Source organism: Nanorana parkeri, unplaced genomic scaffold (genome assembly GCF_000935625.1).
Source record: "Nanorana parkeri isolate BGI_ZX_2015 unplaced genomic scaffold, ASM93562v1 scaffold1521, whole genome shotgun sequence".
NCBI lineage: Eukaryota > Metazoa > Chordata > Amphibia > Anura > Dicroglossidae > Nanorana > Nanorana parkeri.
In genome coordinates this window covers 240,400-266,537 of record NW_017307789.1, presented here as the reverse complement: position 1 = coordinate 266,537, position 26,138 = coordinate 240,400, and the positions used below count along the sequence as shown (strand labels likewise).

General features: G+C 38.2%; 1 protein-coding gene across 1 annotated transcript in view; it reads right to left on the bottom strand.

Annotated features, from left to right (window-relative positions):
- The window catches only part of LOC108798609 (RNA-binding motif, single-stranded-interacting protein 3-like), a 181,291-nt gene that overhangs the window by 39,495 nt on the left and 115,658 nt on the right, over window positions 1-26,138 (bottom strand). Inside the window, exon 2 of the mRNA XM_018570366.1 lies at window positions 10,312-10,478. Coding sequence (XP_018425868.1) covers window positions 10,312-10,478 — 167 coding nt within the window. The remainder of the gene's footprint in view (window positions 1-10,311; window positions 10,479-26,138) is intronic.

The window sequence follows — 26,138 nt, the reverse complement described above, 5'->3', positions numbered from 1 at the left end:
GGCGATCGGCGGGCTATGGACCCGCTGATCGCCTATATGTGAAACACCCGGTACCGGGTGTTCGCATTGGACGGGTCTTTTCTGCCCGTGCGTGCCCGCTAGGGGGCGCGCACGAGTAGAAAAAAAATGCCGTCTGGAGACGGCAACCCGCCAATGCAGCAGTGCCGTCCGTCCGTTTTTCTACTACGGGCGGACAGCAAGAGGTTAAAGAGCCAGTATAAAGGTCAAGTAGTGGCTAAAAAAGCCCTGACAAGTTTATCAATCATATTTTGCATAATATTATTTAATAATCCACATAATTGGGGGGTGGCAGGTGTTTTTTAAAATTGACTGTAAATCAAATTTTAAATAATTGATCATCTGTGTGCACAATTTTGATTTATATTTTATAGCACATCTCTTTCACATCACTTCCTGAGCCGGTATGGGTATTATGCATCAAGAGATATTTATTTAACTGCAATATCAGTGGATCATTTATCAACAGAAACTCTGTCAATCTTGTTTTCTTTACCTTCCTGCAAATGCTATCATGCCTCTCAATTTCCCATAAAATCCAGATGTCTTCATAGAGAGTGGTAATGAGATATGCTCTTGTTAGAGCTTGTGTGTCAGAGGAAAAGTGCATGCATAATTTAATACAGACTCCTGAAATCCACTCATCTGTTGGAGGTAGCCTACTCTACTCTTCAAAACACTCAAGGGGAACTGAAGTACAAAATAATTTCCTATCCAATACATCTAAACACAGCTGAGACTATATCAAGAGGCAGTGCTGCAGACTGTTTTTTATTTTCTTTCATTGCTTTTTTTCCTGATATTTTTCAATGAAAAAAAATTGTGTTGTGGTGGAAAACAACAGTAACAATCATGCCGCGATGACAGAAAATACAACCAGGAATAAAAGAAAGTGACAGACCAAAAAGCATTCACTTAAGATGTATTAATTAGCAATGAGTGAATCAATCAGGCATGAATTGTGATTTACTCCTAAATACCCAGAATAAATCTTGATTAGTCAAGAGTCAAGGATGGATCAAAATGTAAAAAATGTTGTAAAAAAATGTTGCCTTTCTTTATTTCTTCACTATCCTTTAAATGCTATATGTACCCTAAGGGGTCTATTCACTAAGCTGCCGTAGGCTTTTCACTTCAGGCTGGCTTTGTGTGCAGAAGGAGTTCGACTCAGCCGATCCAACATCTGGATCGGCTAAGCCAAACCTCTGGCAGGCTACTCGCTGCTGTTCGGTCTATTCTTATAGATGCCGAACAGCAGTAAGTAAATAGCCGAATGCAGCTGAGCGGCATTCGGCTCGGCTGTTCTGCTCGGTCCCTCTGTGGGACCGAGCAGAACAAAAAAATTGTTTAAAAAGTACAAAAAAATAAATAGAAAACGATTGTGCGGAGCTAGCAGTGACAGCTATCTCCGCCCAACTGTTTTCTATTGGACGGGTGGTTCTGCAGCCGTCAAAAATAAATAATTTTTTCGCCATAGGAATGCATTGCTAGATTCCTATTGGCTATTTCAATTTGCAATAGCCAATAGCAAACTAGCTATTGCACCCTCCCTCTGCTGCTGTCATTCACTGAAGGAGAACCATGAGATGGCGGCTGGCTCCGCCCAACTGAGCTGCTCGGCCAACTTCGGGAGCTGTACGAGCTATAGAGAATAGCCCATACAGCAGCGGTCCTGGGGCTGAAGATAGCCGAAGGATCAGCTGAAGCTATGGCTAGATCCTTCGGCTGCTTTGTGAACAGGCCCCTAAGTGTGCACAAATCCAATTTGGGACCCAGATTACATTAATGAAATACATATTAGGAATTAACCAGATCTTTAAAAGTTAGCCTATCTTTCTTATTAAAGGGCCCATTTAAAAGAAGCAGTCATACCACTGCTTTTAGAAAAAAAAACACATTTATAAAATACAGTTGCTTTACGAATGTACTCTGTGCTCCGCAGTGCATTAATGATGAATGCAAGTGCTGTCAAATAAAGAAACTGACTCTCCTCCAATCACAAAACTCTCTATTCTGTGATAAGCATTGATAACTTAGTGCAGCCCCACCTGACACACACTATGGCCAAATTTATAAAATGCAGGCTGTGATGCGCAAAGCAGAGCACAGGATAATGGAAAGTAGATTGCATTATCCATTCTCCATTATAAATCAGTCCCCATGGGTCACTGATTTATTGCTAGTAAATCCATTCTGCTGATGAATATATTAAAGTGGGATTCCACCTAGGATCCTTAACAAGAAGTGAGATAAACATGGTACCTTCACCCTATTCTATCATGCAGATTTTCTTGAATCCATTCTCTTTTGGTTGCATTGCAGCTCTGCATATGCTTAAGTGTACCTGAACTCGAAAAGTGGAGATTTACTATGGGGTCTATTCACTAAGCTGCCGAAGGATCTAGCCATAGCTTCGGCCGATCCTTCGGCTAGCTTCGGCCCCAGGACCCCTTCGGTTCAGTAGAGCTCCCGAACGTGGCCGAGCGGCTCAGTCGAGCCAAACGCATATGCATCGGCTCGGCTGAGCGGCGCTGAAAGCCGAACCGACAGCCTGCTTCTGACAGCTGGGTGGAGCCAGCCGTCATCTTACGGCTGGCTCCAGCCACTTGCAGAGAGATCAGCGTCCCTAGTTACCAGCTAACCAGGGACACTGATCTCCAAACAGCAATCTCTCCCTGGCACTCTGGGAGTCTCCTGCTCCCGGTCGCCAAGGAGAGAAACACTGCTGTTTCTTTTTTTCTTTATTCTGACACGGAGCTGTGTCAGAATAGAAAAAAAAGTTTTTGTCCATTGGAATGCATTGTTAGATTCCTATTGGCTATTTCAATTTGCAATAGCCAATAGGAATCTAACAATGCATTCCAATGGACAAAAACTTTTTTTTCTATTCTGACACAGCTCCGTGTCAGAATAAAGAAAAAAAGAAACAGCAGTGTTTCTCTCCTGGGCAGCCGGGAGCGGGAGGCTCCCAGAGCGCCCGGGAGATTTTTTTTTTAATGGCAGCAGAACCGTCGGACATTAGAAAACTGTTGGGCGGAGCTAGCTGTCATTGCTAGCTCCACACAATCATTTTCTATTTACTTTTTTTAACTTTGTTAACTATTTTTCTGTTCTGCTCTGTCCCTCTGAGGGACCGAGCAGAACAGCCGAGCCGAATGCCGCTAAGCGGCATTCGGCTATTCACTCACTGCTGTTCGGCATCTATAAGAATAGAACGAACAGCAGCGAGTAGCCTGCCGGAAGTCGAACTCCTTCTGCAGTTCGGGTCAGCCGAACATGCTGAGCATGTTCGGCCGACCCAAAGCCATGCGAAGCAAGCCGATGTACGGCTGATTTCAGCCGATATACGGCTGAAATCAACCGTACAAGCCTGAAGTGAACAGCCGAACAGTGTTCGGCTCACTTCACTTGGGGTCGGTTGTTCACTCGGCTGCCCTCGGCAGCTTAGTGAATAGACCCGTATGTTATAGGAAACATTTAGAAATGTTTAGAATGTTCCCCTGAAAAATTTACCTTTTGTCTTCAATTTCTCCCAAAAAATAGCAGTGTACTTCCTTGTATGTAAGTGTACCTAAGCACTCCTGTGCTTAGCCCACTCCAGCTGAAATTCAACCAGAACTGGATATTGTAGATTTTTGAGGAGTGGATGGAATGGGAAGCATGTACAGTATGTGAGTTAGATTACCACAACAAAACTCATAAAGTGGAGTTTATATTTATTACTGTAGTAACACACAAAGCTACTTTATATTGCACTTTTTGTCTTTAAAAAATGAATTGCACTCAATAAATTAAACAATCACAGCATACAGAATTATGTACTATAACAAAAAGTATTTCCTAATGTTTTCATTTGCATGGTTAGGCCTTGCAGAGATTCATGCCTTGGACTTTATCACAATAAAACCTATTTTTTTACACTCTTATAACATGAATGTAAAATGTATTTAAAAACGTAAAAGTGTATGTATAGCCAGAATTGTTTTTATTCTATAAAGAGTAGTGAAGAGTTAGAAACCCCTGCCATGTGTCTATTCCTGTGTATGTTCTCTGTAGAGAGGTTTCCCTTCTAGACAGAAGGTGATGAAAAAATAAATTTATCAGTTGTCACCCGATCTGAAGTTTTTATTTTGGCACAAAAGTTAATAAAAAGAAAGATATCTGTTAGTTGTATAAGTATTTACACCCTGACCTAGAATTCCTAGAACCACAATTGGCTACGATGACATTTGCAAATGTTATGGGAAGATCATGCAATTTTTATGCATTCTTTTCTGAAAAGTTACTTTAGCTCTTTTCAGTCCGTGGACAGGTCATACCCAACAATTTCAATGCCTTGCTGCAAATTCTCACTTGGATTGAGGTCTGGGCTTTGACAACTCCATTATGAGATTTTCAAGTTCTTGGTTTGCAGTGACTTCAGTGTAGCCCTGGCTGTGTTCAGATTCACTGTTATGAAGGAAGACAAACCTCAGCCTAGTTTCAGGTTTCTTGCTAAATGAAACCGATTTTCCTCTAGCATTGCCTGTATTTGTTTCCATCTATTTAGTTCTCAGTCCTGATCAGTTATTTAGCCTCTGCCAATAAAAACATCCCCGCAACATAATGTTACCACCTCCAGGTTTCAGGGAAATGAACAGTATTGTTTTTTTTTTTTGCTAAACAACAGTGTTTTCTGCTGAGTCAAAAGATTACATTTTGGTCTCATCCAACCAGAGAACCATTATACACATGCTGTTGTTTTTTCCACATGCCTGCGGGCAAACACCAAAGTGGGATTTATTATGGGATTTTCAGCAATGGGTTTTTTCTTATAACTTTTACATAGAGCCAATTTCTGGAAAAATATAGTCCAGGATACAGTTGTCCCATTAACAGTTTCTCCCATCTCAGCTGTGAATCTCAGGAAGTGTGAGAAGACTCAAAATCGTGCTATATTCTTTGAATTTTTTCATAATGGATTTAGCGGTGCTCAGGAGAATGTTTACTACATAAAGAAAAAAGTACAGAAAAAAAACTGTTTCCCTACATTATCTTGTGAAACATTTATTACCCAATGTTTTGGTGAATTATTAAAGATGGGTTCACATCAGGTAAATAGTCACCAAACATGTCAAGCCTTAAAATTGTGTGCGCCCCTGAAATTGCAAAACACTACCATACCCAAAATTGACCATAGGAGACACTTTAAAAGCTTTTACCACTCATCAATTTAGTGTTAACATTGATTGATGGCACTAGAATTATTGCTCATTCTCTGACATTCGGGGTAATAGGTTACATGTGCGTAATTGTTGTTTTCACAATTAGGCGTGTAAAGCATGGTTCAGCCCCTATAAAGCATGGTTAAATTTGCTCCAACTAGGGAAAGAAATGTCTTCCTGATCTCATAAGGCAATCGGATATTCCCTGGATCAACAATCTCTGGTGCTTAATATACCTATAAGAACTCAATATCCAGTAATATTCTGTGAATTCAGGAATACATCCAGATTTTTTTTTAAACAGTTATCTGAACTAGCTAGAAAAAGCTCCTGGTGGAGTCTAATACACATTTTCACAACTCTGATTGTAAAGAATACCTTCCGTATGCAAAGGTTAAACCTCTTTTCCTGCAGATGCAGAGTGCCTGGAGGAAAAGAGATTTAACCCTTGCATTTCAGCTTTTTGGAACTCTATCTCCACTTTTTTTCTACTTCAAAATAATTAATTGTTATTTTGTAGGTCAGTGACGTGAAATTCCATTTACATTGATTTTATTTCCAGGTTGTAACACTACAAAATGTGAAAAGGGAGGAGAATACGTATACAAATCAATGTAAATTTCCCAAAAACAAATGACCCAAAATATTTTGGGGTGTAATTATAAAGCAGTGAATGTGACATTTACTTAACATCCACTACAGGTGTATCTTCTTGGTGCATGTGTTTCAAATTACAGTGATTCTTTCACCTACAGTGAATGCTTGTGTGTAAAGCTATAGTCAGTCACAATAAATTAGTTTGGTTTGAATTCCTAACAAGACAGTCATATCCAATGAGCCTTTGTGTCAGGAAGCCAGAATCATTCTGTACAGCCGTAGTTTTGGACAGGCACCTGCACATGTGCATAGGCCTGTGAATGGTTCTGTGCATAAAATTGCGCAAAATGTGTCTCTGCGAAGGCATGCACATGTTCGTGAGTGCACACAGACGTGGGCATGCTCTCATTTAGAATGGTGGTGCCGAGCGGGCTATTTATGGCTGAGACACCCTGGCCTCCATGTTGACATATCTCCAGCTGTACCCTGTTATTGTATTCCTGAACCTGATTGATCACCCATTACCGGCTTATCTTGACCTTCTGCTTCCGCTCTGCATCTTTGACTTCAGTCTGTTTGGATTTCTCTTCTGCCTATAGTCTGGTACCCAGCCTGTTCCTGACCACATCCTGTCTGCTGATTCTATACCTTGTTGCCATACTGTTGCTGACCCAGCTTGTCTCGATTCTGCTATCTGGATCCTGCCGTTCAGCACCTGCGTCCCTCATATCCTGCATGCAATCCCTCCAGAATCTTCATCACCCTCTGGCACCTGTGCCACTCATTGTCCTTACGCACCTGTTCTACTCTCAGGGGTGTTGGGATTGGAGCAGCAAGAGAGACTGCCCACCTCAGACTCCCCTTAAGGTAACTGTCCTATAACTTTGTCATTCTGTTACTTGAAAAACCTACTTTACATGGAAGCTTAACAACAATCCTAATTCAACCTAAAGTAAAAAGAAAGACTTATTTTTTAATTGCCACCCTCTGTAGTAAATCAATAATGTAAACATTATGTGGCTATATTCAAGGAATAATAAATAAACAAGGTAAATATGAGACAAGAATACATTGTAGTACCCGAACAGTATCAGCAGTGGACTTTTGTATATGAAATGATTTAATGATGGCCTCTATTCCTCCTGTTCTTTCACAGCAGCTTGACAGATTACACTGACAAGTTGCTCACAAATTGATAAGGGGTTTTGTAGCAATAGATAATTTGTCAAAACTGTCTAAGACCATGTTTAATGGACAGCACCCACAAGTTGGTGTTACCTTATCACTACATCATAAATAGCAGGACGTATGCAATAAAGATGAAACAGGAAACTATTTAAAGGCAACTTGAAGACCATACAAGACTATATGATTTTATTTTAACACTGTCATCAGTATATTTTCGGAAACCATTAGTAGTATTAACATTATTTTCATTTTAGAATTATTTTCTATGCTCTCCTTTAAAGAAGAACTCCACACTACCCTAGAAATGTAAGTATAAAGTATATAGTGCTTATTTTGCTAGGCTCCTGCATTGTACATGATGACAGAGCGAGGGATGACAACAAGACCAGAAGTGGTGGGGAGGATGACCGTGGAACCTTGGATTTTTTTAATACTCTTATATTATGTTCTTATTCTTGGGGAAGGAGAAGAATTAATTTTTTTAGATCAGCCCATTGTGTATTTCCACTTTTGCAGCCACTGAGCCATTGAGAAACACCCACTAGTTTAAGTGAAACCCACCCATTTGTTTAAGTGCTCATTTTATATATTTTGTTAGTCCAATAAGAAAGGTATCATTGCACACTGCAATCCTGCATTTTTTTTAACGTTATATATATAGATATATATATCTTTCATTTTAATCATACTGTCCATAATGTCATCTGTCATTTTTGTTTGGTGAAAGTATCTCTGTCATATTTATGACCTTGAACATGTTGTCAAGGCCATGAAACAACAGCCTGGAAAGAAACAGACCAAATGCAACTTTAAAAGTGTTCACAATGTGTGTTCAATGTGTTCAGACTTTGCCAGATTGATTCAGAAATGTTAAGCAGAATCACTATATGTCTTCCTGAGTAAACAGCAGCACTTGAACAGAGACCAGATAACGCGATAATTTAGAATGGACAAGCAGATGTGGCTTACTAAGCTTTCAATTAACCCTTTGACACCATTTCTCTTGGAATACATATAAACAAGTTTAAATGCACTGGGATTAGATTGTAAATTGACAGTTTGCAAGACACTGGTTTCAAGAGAGAAGGCAAGCAAGTTGTTGAGGTAAACAGAATTTAGTATAGTACCTATGGGATCCATACTAATACTATTACTTTTAAATGTTTCTAGCAGTGACATTGTAGATGACCTAGGACAAAAACATATGTATTTCCCAGAATGTCTGAAGTCTACCCTCTCTTGCACTCTAAGAATGGTCTTCTTTTTTAGTAAGGGCCCCCTTGCTAAAATGCTGCACTAAACCAAAATATTAAACCTGGGAGAGAAAAAGTTTGTTTTTATACTTACCTTACTCCCAGCTTCTGTACTGTAGGGGGTAACACTCTCATTCTGACAAAATCTCAGGGAATGCTAAGTAGCCAATATCTCTCAAGATGATGCTCCAACAAAGTGCAGTGCTCTTTGTTGCGGGATTTGAGCTACTCAGCACTTCCCAGGGATATCACCTTTATCAAGGCTCCTCTGGTAAAATCAGGGGAAAGGTAAGTGTAATAACTAGCCACAAACCCAATTTTGTTCTTTTAAAAAAAATTGCTATTTAGGTCCACTTTAAGAGTAAGTGATTTACTAAAGGATTACTTTTACACTGTTCCAGGATTTCAGCATACTTCAAACATTCAAACAAAGCAATTAAAATGTTAATACCCTGCACATACCTGGATATTTTTACAACTACATATTTTACAACATATTTATGGTACACAGAGTGACACACAGTATTTCAAATAAAAAATAATCAACTGGAAAAACCTACAAAAACTGGTATAATATGCTATTAATGTCAGCATTTCTTCCATTACTTGTAGCTATAACTCTATGAACCATTACATTTCCATAAATCTTGAACAGGGCAACACTGCATGTATCAAACAAGCAGAAAAATTATTAGCTTTTCCCTCCAATTCACTAGAATTTTCACCCCAAATCTACAGCAGAATAGGAGACAGATTTAAGCATTAGAGGTTATCCATTTTTTTTCTGTGTTTGGTGAAATAAGATATTTTACCAAATATTGACCTAAGATTTGTTCCTATAAGCACTTTAATATAGATCAAAACCCTAAGCGGACGACATTTAGGGGCCGATGTATACATCTTCCACCCATTGTAAAGCTGGACAAATGCTGTTTGCACAGAACTACCACAACTAGATGGAGCTAAGGGGCATAGGAATTTCCAATGCTTCCAATGCTATAAAGAAATACACATTCGCCTACTTTGAAAAAAATTGGCAAATTTTTGGTAAATATCAGAAGAAATCCTCATTCACTGGACGATAAATTGGATGAATAGTACAGTAAATCACTTTCCCTTTGAAAAAAGAGGTTGGATAATTTTGTTGATGCAACTTTTGCACATTTCTTGGCTTAACATTGGTTGAATATTGGGTACAAAACAGAAATAAATATTGCTGAGTTGCAGAATGATGTGGTTCTGAAGTCTGGTCTCCACGGGTACCTCCCTACCTTCCCTCTCTCCTTATTTTCTGGCATCTCCTCTTCCTCCCCCCTTCACTGGTATTTTGTTAACAGAAAACATTAAATATACCACTTTACTATATTCACTAACCTAACTTTCACTTTGCAAATTAAATATATTCTACTACAATAGTAGATCAACCCCACAGATCATATACACCTTTATATACACTCACAAATTACCAGAGATGTGTATGTATGCATGTAGGTATACATTCATTTCTGCATATACATATAAAGCTTTGATCTTATTAAAGTAAAGACATGCAGTAAATTAAAAAAAGCAAGTTATGAATCAGTTTGCATTATTTTTTAAAAATAATGAAAGATGATATATTTTGAATATCATTGCTCTTTACTAGGGTTGAGAGTATGAGGTCAAGTCAGACCAAAACAAAATCAGACCAAGGAACTCCACCCCTTGATCACTTAAAGGCTGGGGGTCTGGGCTATTTTTTTCATAGATTGTAATAGGAAGTAAGTTACCAAATTAAAAAGGATTTAGGCTTGGTCCACGTGCGCATTATATTTTCAGAAACTGAGGGAAGTTTCTGAAAATGTCAGCCTATGTCTTGTCTATTATTAAATCAACCCACACATGTCTCCTCTTCACAAATAGTAAACATTCCATGCAACATAAATATTTAATCACTGTCTCTATGATGCTTTGCATTTTGAAAACATTTAAGCTATTATTACATATGAATCCTGTAAAATCATCGGTATGTATTGAGAAACATATAGTATGCAATTTTACATTTTACTTACGGTTGACAAAGTTTAATGAGGTCTTGGTCCGTCGTGCCAGGTGGAAGTCCTCTAATATACAGGTTTGTTTTACTCAACTGCTCCGTACTGCTGATGCTGCTGTTGTTACTACTGTTTGTGTTGGGGCTGGGGGGAGCCATCGGGTGAGGAGCTGGTGCATAAGACTGCTGCAAATATGAAAAAATAATGTAGTATTAAAATTAATAATATCTAAGTGAAAGGGATTTATGTCCCTTTCTTGATTTATGACAATAATCAAAACAGGTAGTCATATTTATTATTAGAATATTTATTTACTAAGACTAAGACCAGCAAGTGTGAAATGCATAGAAAGACAGACAGACAGACAGATAGATAGATAGATAGATAGATAGATAGATAGATAGATAGATAGATAGATAGATAGATAGATAGATAGAAAAACAGACAGACAGAGAGACAGGGGAATTATTGTGAAAGAAAAGACATGCTGCTTTTTCTGCAATGCACTGAAGCTCACTTGAAGGCACTGCAACACATCTCAGCTGCAGTGCATTAACTCTGATGAACTTCAATAAATAAAAAAAAAGAAAAATGTAAGCAGTGTGATGCACTGAAATGGCGCAAAGCACTGCCACTCCCCCTCTTCACCGAAGGGGAAGCACAGCCGAATGCTGCAGACTAGTGTGCATTGATCCTGTAGAATAATTGGTACTCTACAGACTCAGGACAGGAATAAGCATATGCAATGCACAGTCTATAAACCTCACTCCTTTGAAATCAATGGAAGAGGATGTCATCTATTGCCATCCAACTTGACCACTTACACAATTAGGTAAAGAAAACAAAAATGTTTTTGCATACCGGAAAAGGGTGGATTTGGTTTGGACTGACAGAGGTTATTTTTTTACACTGTTTGTAACAAATGCTTTTGCAAAATCCTTTAGAGCACATGTGTCAAACTCAAGGCCCAGGGGCCGAATCCGGCCCACCAGGCCATTTCCTAGAGTTTTACTTTCAGATTTAGTTATTAGTTATTACTAAAACTAGTGATAATGCAGAGGCAATTATGATAAAGATTAGACACATTTATATAGTCTTACATGCCCTTAAAGGGCAACCATAATGTTGATGTGTCCCTCGATTAAATTCAGTTTGACACTCCTGCTTTAGAACATATTTAATTGTAATAGATTTACTCAGCAGATCCTCAGTCCTCACGCCCAATACAAGTGAATGGACGTGGAGATGGTAGTGATACTTAGATTGTTGGAGCATGGACTAACAGCCCGGTCTAACAGCCAGGAAGGCTGTAAGTATATAATGTATAAGTTGTGTAAGTATATCTTTTTTTATTAGACCCTAGACAAAAAGAAGCAGTTAACCCTTGCAGTGCAGGGGTTTAATATGCCCAGAATTCTTTTTTAAGGTAGAAATTCTGCCAAAGGAGTTATATTTGATTTTTTAACTAACATAAACACCCACACGGGTAGCGCTTAAAGGCTAGACCACTGTATGTTAAGGCAACTGCCTGTATGAATCAGCATGCATGAACTGAACACCAGCATTGCATACAAAAGAGCCTCTGATCTTAGGAAACCAGACCCAAATAGAAAACATGAAACTGTTTAGTATTAAAGTATATGTTAACCCAATCACAAAAATTGAATTCAATCTTTATGCTCAAAAAAGGTGAAAGCTTTCATTAAATTAACACCTGATGATCATGACATGGTGGCCCCTGTTCAGGCACCTTACATTATAGGGTGACAGCACCCTCTGCCTGTCTCCTAACAGGGCTCTTGCATTGTCACCTGTTCACTTTTGGTGCAAACTGTAAGCGCCTGTGCCGATACTCATTTGCACAGGTATGTTTCATCATAATCAGAACGCCCATCCTGAACAATGGTATGCAGCTGCTGCTAGAGTTCATGCATGTAGACAGGAAGTGGATGCAAAGAAGCTAGATGAGATTTACTGCATTGAAATGCAGAAAAAGAATAAACAAATTAAAAAGAAATATGGAAATTATCTATCATTCAAAGTGCTGTAGCAAACTAAAGGTCAATGAGTTAGGGTTTAGATCTACTTTAATTAGTAACACTTGCACCTGCATTAAGAACTCTGCAAGAACATAGCTATTCTCTTAAAATACTATAGAATTTTTTTATTAACAAGTCTGATTTTTTTAAAGTTCCACGTGATAAGCAAATAATTTCTATATAATAGAAATGTTCTTTTGTAAAGGCTTTGTTAGCTGCATCAGCATTTCTACTAGAAAATACTTCCCTCAATACATTGCAGCTTATTTTTCTAAGCTTGCTAGAGACTAAGCATGGAAAGATTTGGCTTTGAGAAGAGAAAAAGGTTCCTGCATTCTGCCACTGCCTTCCCCATGAGAGGAAAACAGGTATAATGCATAGGCTTATATGTTCTACAAAAACCAGCTTGACGGAACCTGGCAGCTAAAACACCAAGGAAAATTCAATAGACGACATCTGGAGAAATAGTTTAACTTTTTTCAAAACAACTACCACCTGCATTCTTAAGATGGTAATGTACTTTAAAAAAAAAGATACCAGCAAAATGTTAAAAAAAATCTACTGTATTAATGTTGTTGTAACATACTGTATGTCTTTAGTAACCCAGCCATTATGCATATACAATAAGAACAAAAGTGAATGTCCAATGTGGGGCAACAGAATCCATATTTTAGTTGACTAAATGTAGGCAATCATATCTTACATATCTCAGATGGATCACCAAGTGGCCAGGGGGCCCCAGCCACAACTCACAATCTCCTATTACAGTAAATCAATTTGAAAAAGCTATGTACCCACATGACAAGGAGAATGCATGTGTAGGCAGTTGGTTTCTAATGGGGAAGGCCATACCAGTACAGACAATACAAATAAAGTGTCACTTGTGCACCTACTGCAATTTTTGTCAAGTCTATGGGACAAGTTAAGATGTGTGGCAGGGTAATGGGAATCTGGGCCATATGCAATGCTTTTCAACAATACTAGGTGGAACAGTTGGGCCACGGAGTTGAACAGGAGTCAAGCTTATTGGGTGTGCATGAATTACCAATTGACCTGGTGATCTGAAAACAAAATATAATAAGTTTACACTGGGAATAGATACAATTAGAGGAAATAATGTGAAATGAGAATTATATTATAGGGGAGGAGAGAATAGAGATGCCTGAGGTCTGAATCTAGTTGAATTAATGCACAGCTACAGTGTGAAGAAGGAAGAAAGAGTGTGGGAAAATAGAGAAAGAGAAGAGTGAGAAAAAAGTTAAATTGTGGGTGGAAAAGAGAAATTAAAAAAAGGTCAATTGATCAAGTAGTAATAACCCTTGGTCCCTCAAGTCATCCCTATTAAAAACAAAATCTATATTATACATGTGTCTCCCCAACACACACACATAAACCAACTGCTAAACACTTTGATATCTGATCTTTGTAAAATTACAAGTACCAGCCTGCCTTGACAGAGCTTTTGACAGGAACAATGAAAATTGTAGTTTAACAAAAGCTGTAAAGGATCAAACTGGCTTTATAAAGGTGCCTCATAAAATTGGTCATTTAATGACTGCAGTCAGAAAAGGGGGTTGGTCCTCATATAATCACCACTAACATCCTGTCTGACAAGTATAATCTGCATGCTATACATGACCCTAATATATACAACATTCTCACCTTCTCAATATTCAGGTTTTATATAGCCATTCTGAGATGTCAGGTAATTACATGTATAATTTTTTTAGATATGACTACATTTATAAGACACATAGTATGCAAATCAGGGCACCTAAATGCACTTTGCTAATGGATTTATGAGTGAGGCTATATTTTACATTGACAGATGATCGATAATGCAGCTCTCACTCATATTAATAAATGCAAACATGCAAATAATAAAAATTCCACATAAAGCATGTATTTAGACCTTACATTTTATTATATACCAGGGAGCTAACAGTAAACTTGTCATTAGAAAAATAGAGGGTTTGCAATTGGTGGCCTGCTTCTAAAACTGCAAATTGCTTTTCTTTTCTGCTGACCTGCTGACCTGCTGACCTGCTTACATCAGTTCATTTCAGTTCACAACCCCATAGAAAGTAAGTACATCAGGTAAGCCAGAGAAAAGAAAGGATAGTCAGCATGACAGCCAAGTAGCTTTTTTTTTGTTGTTGAAGGAAAGGTCAGTAATAGCAGCCTCCGTGTTTTCTCATGACAGGTTTCCTTTAAGGTACAATATGAAAAGCTAGCATAATGGTCAGCAGCAGTAATCCATTATTCAGAAGCCATCAGTGAAAGATGGTTTTTACCTGAATTATTGGGACTCCTGTGAGGACCATTGCAGTCTCACAAACCAGCTCCCAAGTTTGCTTTTGAACATACCTATCAATGCCCATGGGTGGCTGGGGGGATGACGACACACAAAATAAGAGTAAAAACAAATAGGTTTAATCATCAGCTGCTTGGCTGAAACCCTAATTTTTTTTGCTACATATATCTATTCTACAATGGGAGAGGTGTCTTCAGATAGGACTCCCCGAGGCAGTTTTTGTTGTTGTTGCTTGGCGCACTGGAATTGTGTATGTATATGACTTACAGGAAATAACAAAAAAATTAAGACTGACAGTGTGGAGTGCATATAGGTATATATATTTATAAAAGTAATAATTGTCATGGGCTTACTAATGTAAGTGTAAACCAGCTAACATGCAAAAATGTGAATACTGCTACAAATTGATACGGCACCAATTGGAAAAGCAGTCCTTATTATGGATGATTTGGACAGTCAGCACAACTTCACCTCAAGCTCACCTCATTCATTAAGCTAAGTGAAAATTCACTTTGCAAAGAAAAAAAATGACTTAGACTAGTAAATTAGGTGAAGTTGTGTTAAATGTAATCATCCAATTTTGTTCGAGCAAAAAATCCAGTTGTTTAATTTCCTTGCACATGATTGGGTACACTTTACAAAATGAACCTTCACTTTGTTTCATTCAGGGACATAAGTGAAAATTTACTGCAAAGTGTGAATTCTCATTAAAAGTAATTAATCAGACTCACTAAAATCAAAGTGGTTACAACATAAAATGGTTATTTCACCGAATAGCATATGATTGGGTATTCTTTGCAAAGTGAATTTTCACTTTGTTTCACCTCATTCACTAAGATAAATCAAAATGAACTTTGCAAAGTAAAAAAAACCCACTTTAAAAGTGAACATGTTCCACTATTTAACTTGAGCGAGCTGCAAAGGTGTTGTTTATGAACACGTTTATTGGTACCTTTAGATTAAAATTACCCATATAGCGTAGCCCTGGCACTGGAAATTCAGTGAAATAATGATCAAGTACTTGTAAAGGGAATAGTAATAGAGAAGATATGCACCAATTTACAGATTCAGCATTATGCTTGCAGTAATATAGGACTTCAAGTACATTTTCCAAGAGAGAAATATGGAGTCAGATCTCTTTCTAAAAATGCTAGCTGACTAGTTGTTATACAGTGGAAATGTAGAAAAATCAGAAGTACTTATCTGCCATCTTCTGGGTCAGTAAGTAAATGTATAGAAGCAATAGGGTCAACATGATAACCACACAACTAGAATTTTGAAAATGAGAGCTAAGCAACGGAAACATCCATTTTTCTCTCATACAGGTTTATTTAACACTACTATTCACTTAAAAATTAATTCACCTGACACATATGCCAGAATGCTAAGCAGGCAAATCTGGCTTCAATTAGGCAAAATCCCATTGCTATCCAGCGATGCAATTAGCCGCTAGCCACAGACGCATAGCAATAGCACTCACGGGCTCATTTCATATGTGGCCAAGCATGACCGAAATACTTTAATTTGTTTTCTGCCCATTTTGAATGTCTGTTATATAGCATAACAAGGACATACATTGTATTTGTTGTTGTATGCCCTCTTCACAATACCTTTAACCGTCAACGAAAGCATAAAATAGGACCTGAAATATGAAAGCAATTAAATGCTTAGTGTGCTCATATTATGCCACTGCCTTCTGGCTATTATACTACAACTTTAATATACCTAACAGCCACCCATTAAGAAATACATTATTTGTAACTCTGCTGGGTGTTCCAAAATATTTACACCAGCGTCAGACAGATGACAATCACATGAATTGTGTTAATGTAGAACAATCAACAGCAGTACTACAATAATGCCAATTCAGAAAGCTTTATTAATAATTAGACAATGCCATATATTATAGATGAAAAGTACTTCGTAACCAATTGTAACAATGAACTATTGTTACCTGTTACATAACATGCAAAAAGCAAGTAAATGATTGGTGCAGAGGTGCTATATACTAAACTAGGGATGAATCGATACCAAGTACCGTACTCGGTACAAGTACTAGTAAAAGTATAGATACCTTTCGAACTCCAAGACTAGACTAGACTAGAGAAAAATTCAGGAGGCAGCTGTCATTTGTAAGGAGCACACGGAGCTCCTGGGATTTGTACATCTCTGTTTTAATGTATGATCTTGTTTTTATAAACATATATAAGGGATGCACCGATACCATTTTTGCAAGTTTAAGTACTGATACTTGCCCAAGTACTTACAAATACAAGCACTGATGCATGTTTGCTTATTGTCATGTGACAGTTTGTCTAAAACAATCACTTTATCAAATTTCGACCCCAGGGTTGAGAGCGCAGCTGCTTTAATATAAGGGCTACCCATAAAGCGCGGATCCACATTTTTTACTATTAGGAGGAGTTGGCTACCTCCTGGTACACCTGCATGCAATTTATCGACTGCATTAATATGCTCACACTTGGAGACTCATATACATAGAGTTAGGACCACACTTTGCAGAGGTGCCTTGGCGCGGCGGTGTGGCTTCTACATATTTTTGGCCAAAAGTTTGTGCAACTAAAACCTCTGATTTTAACGCATACTGTTGACAGGGCAATTTGTTTGGTTGCGGGCTAGCCGGCAGGTGAGCTGGGGATTTTCTGTGTTTTGTATTGTCTAAAACAAAGACTAATGATTTCAGGACAGTGGTGGAGCACCAGAGCCAGGTCCCAGCTGCAACCGATGCAACCGCTGCAACCGCTGCAAGCCTGGTAGTTCTCGTGAAAATTCCAAGTATCGGCACTGGTATCTGAACTGGTATCGGTGCATCCCTATACTAAACTACTGGCCAGTAACAGTAAAACATGATAAAAAAACAGTATATGTGACCTCAAAGTGCAGAAACTGAAAGGAGAGGTATTCATCAGTTCAATTTGAACCTGTCAGGATAGAAATATTGAAGCTGAAACTTCTATCTGGTTTTTGAGGGTGCATGTTCTGGAGCTTTCAGCTCATCCTTACATTGGATATAGCTTTCTACACAGCAAGGATAGGCATTATGCATCCCTCCATGAAGTTTTCTTGGCCTTTGACTTCTCCTTACCTCTAGCCTACTTATCCCACACCAGAGTTTGATGTTGCCAAGTGAACTTGTGTCCATATTAAAACTCTCAGTGATATTGTAAATTACCTCTATGTCATGAACCTATGCACTAAATACAGTAAATTGAAGAACTGCTGTGACTTTTGTCAGCCTTTCACATTGTTTTATACTTTTGAGACACCCCTTGTTATACAATGGCCAAATAAAATAGGTTACAGTGGTAAAGAGAAAGAAATGTTTATGCAAATTCAAGTATGTACCTGACCTCATATTTTTCCCCACATAAGGCTATGTAAGTGCTGTAAAATTGGAGTAATAGGATGTTATTGGACCATTTTATATCTAAAAATAGTACTTCATGGGGATCTTAGTGTGAAGAAGAATGGTGATGTACAAACAGCAGGAGCCTACAGCTTCCAAGCCATCAATTTCACCTTTCATCAGTTTAAAGTAGTCAGGACTGTGGAAAGAGGTGCAATTCATTTCTGCATTTTACTGTGCTTTATTGCATTAAAAAAAGTAGTAAAATAAGGTTCAGACACAAAATTATTTACTCGCTGCTTATTGTAATATGTTTATATGGATTCATATGATTCTAGAGGTTAATGGTTCATGCTTATAGACTTTAGGGTTTAGACTAGTGCTGTATTTATTTATACATCAATATACAATTACATTATATTACCAAACATCATATTTTTTTAGGAACAAATGTGCAAAATCATGCAGAGAATTGCAGCAAAAAAATCACATAACATTATGCAGTATTGCAACCCATGAGTCCAGCCTAAGTAACGTCTACTATGCAATTTTCTTTCCTTAATATTATCCCTTACATGAGTAAAAATAAACAACCATACAACCATTGTAGATAGACTGTAAACTTAAGGTTATAGACAGATGTACCTGTCAACATTCATAGCATGTGTTCATAATAAGCTGTCATTTCTGTTTGGTGGGTTTGTAGGGAAGAAGGGTGAAAGCGGTGACAGCTGAGATAAGGAAGGGGTGTGTTTTTTCTTTGCTTTGTAAAGTTTAAAGTATAAAATGTATAAATAAAAGTTGCTTTAAAAAAATAAGAAGGCACTGCTACCTAGCTAATAAATGAAAAAACACAACTAATTATGCTGCTAAGAACCTCTGATATATTGCAGTTACAAACGGTTTTCTTTAAACATCTGCTTTGACTCTTCAAATATGTCACAGGCTGGGGAAATTCCAAAGAGCTTTATCCTCCAGAAGACCTTTTCTGTGTAAAAACACTATACATGAGACACCTGTGGTCAGCACACTGCCCATGTGGTGTAGTCTCATTAATTAATATCATACCTCTCATTTATAATGTTTCAGAATTTGCACTAAACATAACCAAACAAAAGCGGTGAATACAAAAAAAGTATGTTCTGCCAGCATTCCTAACAAATGATGCAAGTTCCCATTCAGATTGCAAACAGATGCTACAGAGAGCATAAAAAGGACTGTGTTGTAATATACCAACACAGATAATACAAGAAAAAAACTGGTCAAGGAGATTGTTTTACACACTTGCTGAAAGGATGTGCTTTGTTACCAAGTTTTCCCATTACACAATCAAATTAGAAATCATAATTGATCATAGAGCAGAGCATGGTTTAGTGCATTTTATCAAGACCTTTTAGCTCTGTTTGGAAACACTGGAACACACAGAGTAAAATAGAGGTTTATTTTGTACATAGTATGACCGTTTCTGCCCAGTTTTTTCCCAGGGGAAATTGGATAAGTATATCACAAATTGTAGATCTTAAATGTTATTTGTCTTAAAAAAAGGAAAGGAAAAGATGTTTGTTCAGCACATCTAGGTCAAAGCACACATTTGTTCCAAAGAAACAAATTGCTATTTGGTTTGGAAATATGTTTTAGCACTGAACAATGATATAAAGATCAACAAACAAGTACACTGCAATGTTTCTGATTAAAAAAAGAAAATAAATAAGTTGTTGTCAAAAAATTAAAATGAGAGGCAAATTATACAATTTAGAGTTTCCATGTTTGGGAATTTCATGTGATTGGACCATCTCCAAACATCTGTTTTAACCTTCTTTCAAGGGCCCATTCACATCGATGCGGTTTGTTTTTCTTATGGTAATGTGAGATTAACGTATGTTACCGTGCAATGCACTTACCATGCGTTACAGTGTGGTAGGTGCATTACCATTCATTTGAATGATACCCCAATTCACCTCCTTGGTACAACATGCAGTACCGAATACCATGTGTTGCAGTGAAAAAAAGAAGTGCATGCACCAATTTTTTCCACCACAGCACAGTGCATGCATTACTTTTTTCACCCCACCACAGAGCACATGATTGCAGTATCATGTGTTACGCCACAGTGTAGCGCATTCTGGCCTGAGAATTTTTTAGAACTTTTTTATGTTTTTGCATATAGCTACTACTTGCTAGCAGTAGATATATACAAAAAACCCAGCGGGTTTATATGTACTTTAAAGCCTACTTCTATGTGTTTTTATTTTAAATAGAATGCTGAAGAGTTAAAACCTCTGCTAGAGGGGGGCGTGGTTTGATGGCCGCTTGAACCAGACGTCTTTTCTAGCAGCTCCGCAGGGATCTCTTAATCCTACAGCCTAACAGCCACACAGACGAACAAAAATGGGAAAATATGGACCCCGTAGGTCCTCCAAGGCACAGCAGCCGCCAAAAATGAACAAAAAGTCGCCGAAAACGATTAAATCGTTTTTTGACCCGAGCGACACACAGGAGATGGTAGTCTACCTCCTGCGCTTTAGTGGACCAACAAAACAATGTATGTATGATGGTTTCTGGTTGATGGTTGATTACGCTTGCTACCTTAAATGACGTCGTACGTTTTGTACTTTGTAATTTCTTTATGCAACCTTCTAAATAAAAATTGTCAATTTAAAAAAAAAACCTCTGCTAGCTTTGTATTGCTGTCTGTGTTTTCACTTTTTAGTGCACTCTAAGTTTAAAAACAAAGGGGTCTATTCACGAAGCTGCCGAAGGATCTGGCCGTAGCTTCCGGGAGAGTTTTCTTTTTTTTTTTAAATCTGAAGTGAATAGCCGAACAGTGTTCGGCTCACTTCACTTTGGATCGGTCATTCACTCGGCTGCCCTAGGCAGCTTAGTGAATAGACCCCAAAGACTTGCACTAAGCACTCCAAGCAGGGAGTCAAAGGACTTTATGAAATGGTTTTATACTGTATAATTTATAAGACCTTTTATCCCAGGAAAAATGCAAGAGACTAAAAAGTAAAATTAATTCAAGTTTTGGATGCATGGTGGGTATGAATACAAGCTTGTGAACAGGTAGATGGCTCATAGAGGAGAGACAGAAGAGAACAGAATAAAGAGGGCTAACAATTGTTTACTCAGCTCTCTTCTTAATAAGATCCAGTATGCATCAGGATGCACAAACTTTGCTCCTAACTCATTGAACAAGCCTGCAAATCAAGGATCAAATGGAATTTATACTAATTATAAATGTTGAGTGCCTAACTATTCCTAAACAGGACCTGTTGCTAACTGAATCCCAGGTCTAGCCATACAGGTGTTGATTTCTTTAATTCAGCCCAATGGGTTTAATGAGAGAAACAACTCAATTCCCCCATCAAAGCTAAATAGCACAAATGGAGGAATCGGCACTGCCAGCTATGGTATTCATATGATAGCATCTAAAAGGATATAGTCACTGATTGACTGACAGTTTTCCACCCAGCTCCTTTGATTTTGAAATTAAGTTTTTTTGAGCTGGGTGGTTTCAACCATGTATGGCTAGCTTAAATATCAAAGTGAATTTGATCTTGTCTTATGTATTTTAAAGGTAGGAACAGTGCTGAAGAGCAGGAATCTTGTGGTGCCTGCAAATAACTGTGATAGTCTTCAGAACAATCTGAGCATCCCTGTGAAGCCACATGGATCATACACACAAGGCACACATGGAGTTTTCTGCTCACCTCTTCTATCTCTAGTGTTAAACCATGTTCCCTGTCATTTAACAGTCAAATGCCAAGACCTCAACTGCCCACTGAAGTTATGAAATTCAACAGTGAAATGAGAGTGGGGCATAATGTCAGGAAGGGCAAGGTTTACAACTTGGGAAGTCAAGGCATAAAGTACAGCCTGGGCCTAGGATCAAAGAGGGGTCCACATTGATCAGTTTGAAGATACTGCGTATCTTGTGTTGCCTGTACTTCAGTAGCTACCTTGGAAATACTTTAGGCCAGACCATATTATTGTGTATATTTTGTCATTACTCGTATTTATATATTATAGAAACATTTCATATAGGGTATTCCCTTAACACAGTCTTTGCATGGAATGCAGTTTGCTGATAAGATAGCCCAGCAGTTGCTACTTACTTTCTGACTGTCTTATTTCTGATCTGTCTCTGTCTAATAGAAATTTCACATTGGGTGCATGTAGTGAGCATTATGTGCCCTTTGTATTTAAATAAATTACTGTTGGTGTGGAAACTTTTTGTCTCATTTGAAAGCACTAATTTGAGTCATTGTATAGTCTTTGTGAACTAAGCAACTTCTTGCTTAGCATGCTATATCTCAGAATTGCACCCCTAACAACCCTCACATTAGCTTGTCAAATCATTTCAAAATACCAAACTTCAGCTTTCTGTATTTAAGGAAGTTTTTTTTTTTAAATATACAAACAAAAAGCAAATTGCTGCATTTAAAGGTCCTACATTTACATATACTTAAATATACCCAACAAATTGCTAGCACATGAGCTTAACGTAAAAGTTATTGTGTCTCTTAAATTCAGATTACCTTAGGACAACAGTCCTCTGATCATGACAATATAATGCATTTTAGCATTAGAACAGCAAACTATATTCTCACCCCACTTTAATAATGGACTTTTCAACTGATGAATTTTTACAAGAAGCCCCACAATTTAATGTAGAGGTACACTAACCAGTTGAAGTACGCTGTGTTAAACCCCCCTTCCATCCAGGCCATTTTTCAGTATTCAGCGCTGCGGTACTTTGACTGACATTTATTCCATCATGCAACGCTGTACTGAAATTAATTTTATATCATTTTTTAGGGACAGATAGAGCTTTCTTTTGGTGGTATTTATTCACCACTGGGTTTTTAATTTTTTTCTATATTAAGGAAAAATTACCAAAATAAAATTAAAAAAACTGTTTCCCCTATATTAAATGATAAAACATTTATTATTACCCAATTTTTTGGTAAAATATAAAAGACAGGGTCACGTCGGGTAAAAAGACACCAAACATGTCAAGCCTTAAAATTGCATGCGTGCGCGAAACCTCAAAAAACGATAATACCCAAAATTGGCTATAAGCTTTAAAAGCTTTTACCGCTCATCAGTTTAGTGTTATCAGTGATTGATGGCCCTACAATGATTGCTCTCACTGCGACGTTCGCGGCGATATGTAACGTGTGTAGCGCAATTGTCGTTTTTGCGTGCCGGGGCACCGGACGCGTATTTACGTTTATATCTGCGTAAACGTGGGGGTGTTAAACATTTTGAGGTTTTTTTTCACTTTTTTTATATGTGACTTTTATTTTATTTTACTTTTTTATATGTGACTTTAATTTTTTTTTTTATTTATATACAGTATATATTTTTTTGGCACTTATTGTTATTGCTATTATATAGGGGGATAACAATCCTCCTATATAATAGCAAAGGCTCACTGACAGGTCCTCTTTATGGAGACATTTTTTGACCTCTCAAAGCCCAATAAGAGCTTGTTTAAAACTGAGCACTATAGGCTTATATCCCTAGTAAATGTAGACCACTTTCCACCTGGTCTATAGAGATCAAGTAGCATTTACACCACTATGAGAGGTCTCTGACAATATAAGAAAGATCCTTAATCTGGCCTGCCTGTTTAAATTTTTATCTTATTATTCTAGCCCTTCACACTGTTAGCTTTTGTGACCATATTTTTTGCTGCACTTGTCTGGTGTATATCCTGAAGCCCTACCACTTACCACAAATGTCTTTACCTCTTGCCTTAGCCAATTATATCAATAGGTGAACTCTAGGCAAGGTTGCCTGCATTCCCATTCTTGTTTGCGTTTGTAATTGAGTAACTGGTGACACTCTTTAGAAGCTGTCCTTATATTACATAATTTAAAATAGGACCTCATATACATCGAGAATTCACTATCATAAACACCCAGATTTTACTCAAAACGTGTTTTATTTATTCTCTACATTTAGCCAGATCTCAGGTCTACAGTTAAAGTTTGACAAATCTGAGGCTTTGTTCAGCAGATCATGTTTGTACATCATTGTATACCTTGTTGACAAAATCAAAATGCAGAAAATTCTGGCTTTCTCACCCTTTACAACAATCTTCCCTACCTAGGTTTTAACTATAATTGTGTTATTCAAGTGCTGTACCCATAAGGGGAGGGATAAGGCCTTGTTCACACCAAATGCAGACCAGATCCGGTCAGGTTTCTGCACACGCACGATGCGTTTTTGATGCATTTTTGATGCGTTTTTTTTTCCAGGAAGCTAACAAGGTTATGAGGTCATTTCCTTTTACCTCTGACCTTTCATTAGCTGTTCCGATTATTTCCTGCTTCCTCTGACCTTGTTTCACACGTAAAATTGTTGCAACATGGATCCATGGGATGCAGGCATGCTCCTGGTGATGGTTATTATACTGCTACGCCAAAGCGCTGTAAGGAGACGTCGCTTTTGGGTGCACCCACTGATGAGAGAAAGAGATCCAGAGGGCCAGTTTGGGACTCTATGTGCAGACCTTCATGCACACCCAGACAAGTTTTTTTCATACACCCGCATGTCCATATCTAGTTAGGAATGTTTGCATGTGATGTGTCCCTTGTGATGGAATCTATCTCACACTCTCTCTCTCTATCACTCTCTCTTTAACTCTCTCTCTATTTCTCTAGCAATCTCTCTCTCTCTATCACTCTCTCTCTCTTTCTCTATATCTCTCTCTCTATTTCTCTAGCACTCTCTCTCTCTCTATCACTCTCTCTCTTTCTCTATAACGCGCTCTCTATTTCTCTAGCAATCTCTCTCTCTATCTCTCTCTCTCTCTTTCTCTATAACTCTCTCTCTATTTCTCTAGCAATCTCTCTCTGTATCACTCTCACTCTTTCTCTATAACTCTCTCTCTATTTCTCTAGCAATCTCTCTCTCTCTATCACTCTCTCTCTTTCTCTATAACTCTCTCTCTATTTCTCTAGCAATCTCTCTCTCTCTCTATCACTCTCTCTCTCTTTCTCTATAACTCTCTCTCTATTTCTCTAGCAATCTCTCTCTCTATCACTCTCTCTCTCTTTCTCTATAACTCTTTCTCTATTTCTCTAGCAATCTCTCTCTCTATCACTCTCTCTCTTTCTCTATAACTCTCTCTCTATTTCTCTTGCAATCTCTCTCTATATCACACTCTCTCTTTCTCTCTACTTCTCTAGCAATCTCTCTCTATCACATTGAAGTACTCACCACAGCTCTCCTTATCTGTCAAGGACATATCCTTATATCCTGGGAAAACTCTCCCTGTTATCAAACTCCACTGGTCAGCCTTCTTTCTATTGTTCTTATATTGAAAGTGTCTGCTGTCATATAGCTCAGGGCACTGTTGAACCATACTTATGAATCTCTCTGGGTCACAAAACTGGTCCACCATTTTTCCTTTGCTCTCCAGCTCACCGCAGTTTTTTTACCTGCACCTGCTCTGGTCTGGATATGCTCCGCGCTTGGTGTGAACAAGCCCTTAGGCTTTAACTTCAGATTTAGAGGTAGCTTTCCATCAGCCGAGTTATCCTTAGGGGTCCGTGGAGTAATCTGAAAAATGTGAGACGGATGAAAGCAGAGGCGGCTCTCTAATTAGGCAAATTAGGTGGTCGCTCACAAGGGCCTCACGGCTGCCTAATTTGCCTGACGCATTACCTCACTTTTGAAGTGACAAGAGACCTTAACGCTACTGTGCACAGGCAGTGTTAAGAGCCCTGTCACACTCAATCGTGCATCATGGCAGCCAAGCATCTGATTTGCTGTCACTTCACTTCGGTGGTGACAAGAGGCCTGCTGTGCACAGGCAGCGTTAAGAACTCTGTCACACTCACCAGTCCCTTTCCTTGTGGCATTTACCAGTCAAACTTCTGGAGCTCCGCCGATCAGCCAATGAGGAGTTATATTGCATCCAGGCCTGACACCCCCTCCTATCCACTGCACCAGGATTTCAAACTGGGAAGGAGGAATTCCCCATTGGAAGGCCTGCTGCATAGTTGACGAATGGATGAATGGTAAGTAAAACTACTTTTTTTATTTACATTTGGAAAGACTTGTATGCATATAAAAAAATCACATAGACATCATGAGGGTGGTGATGGGGGGG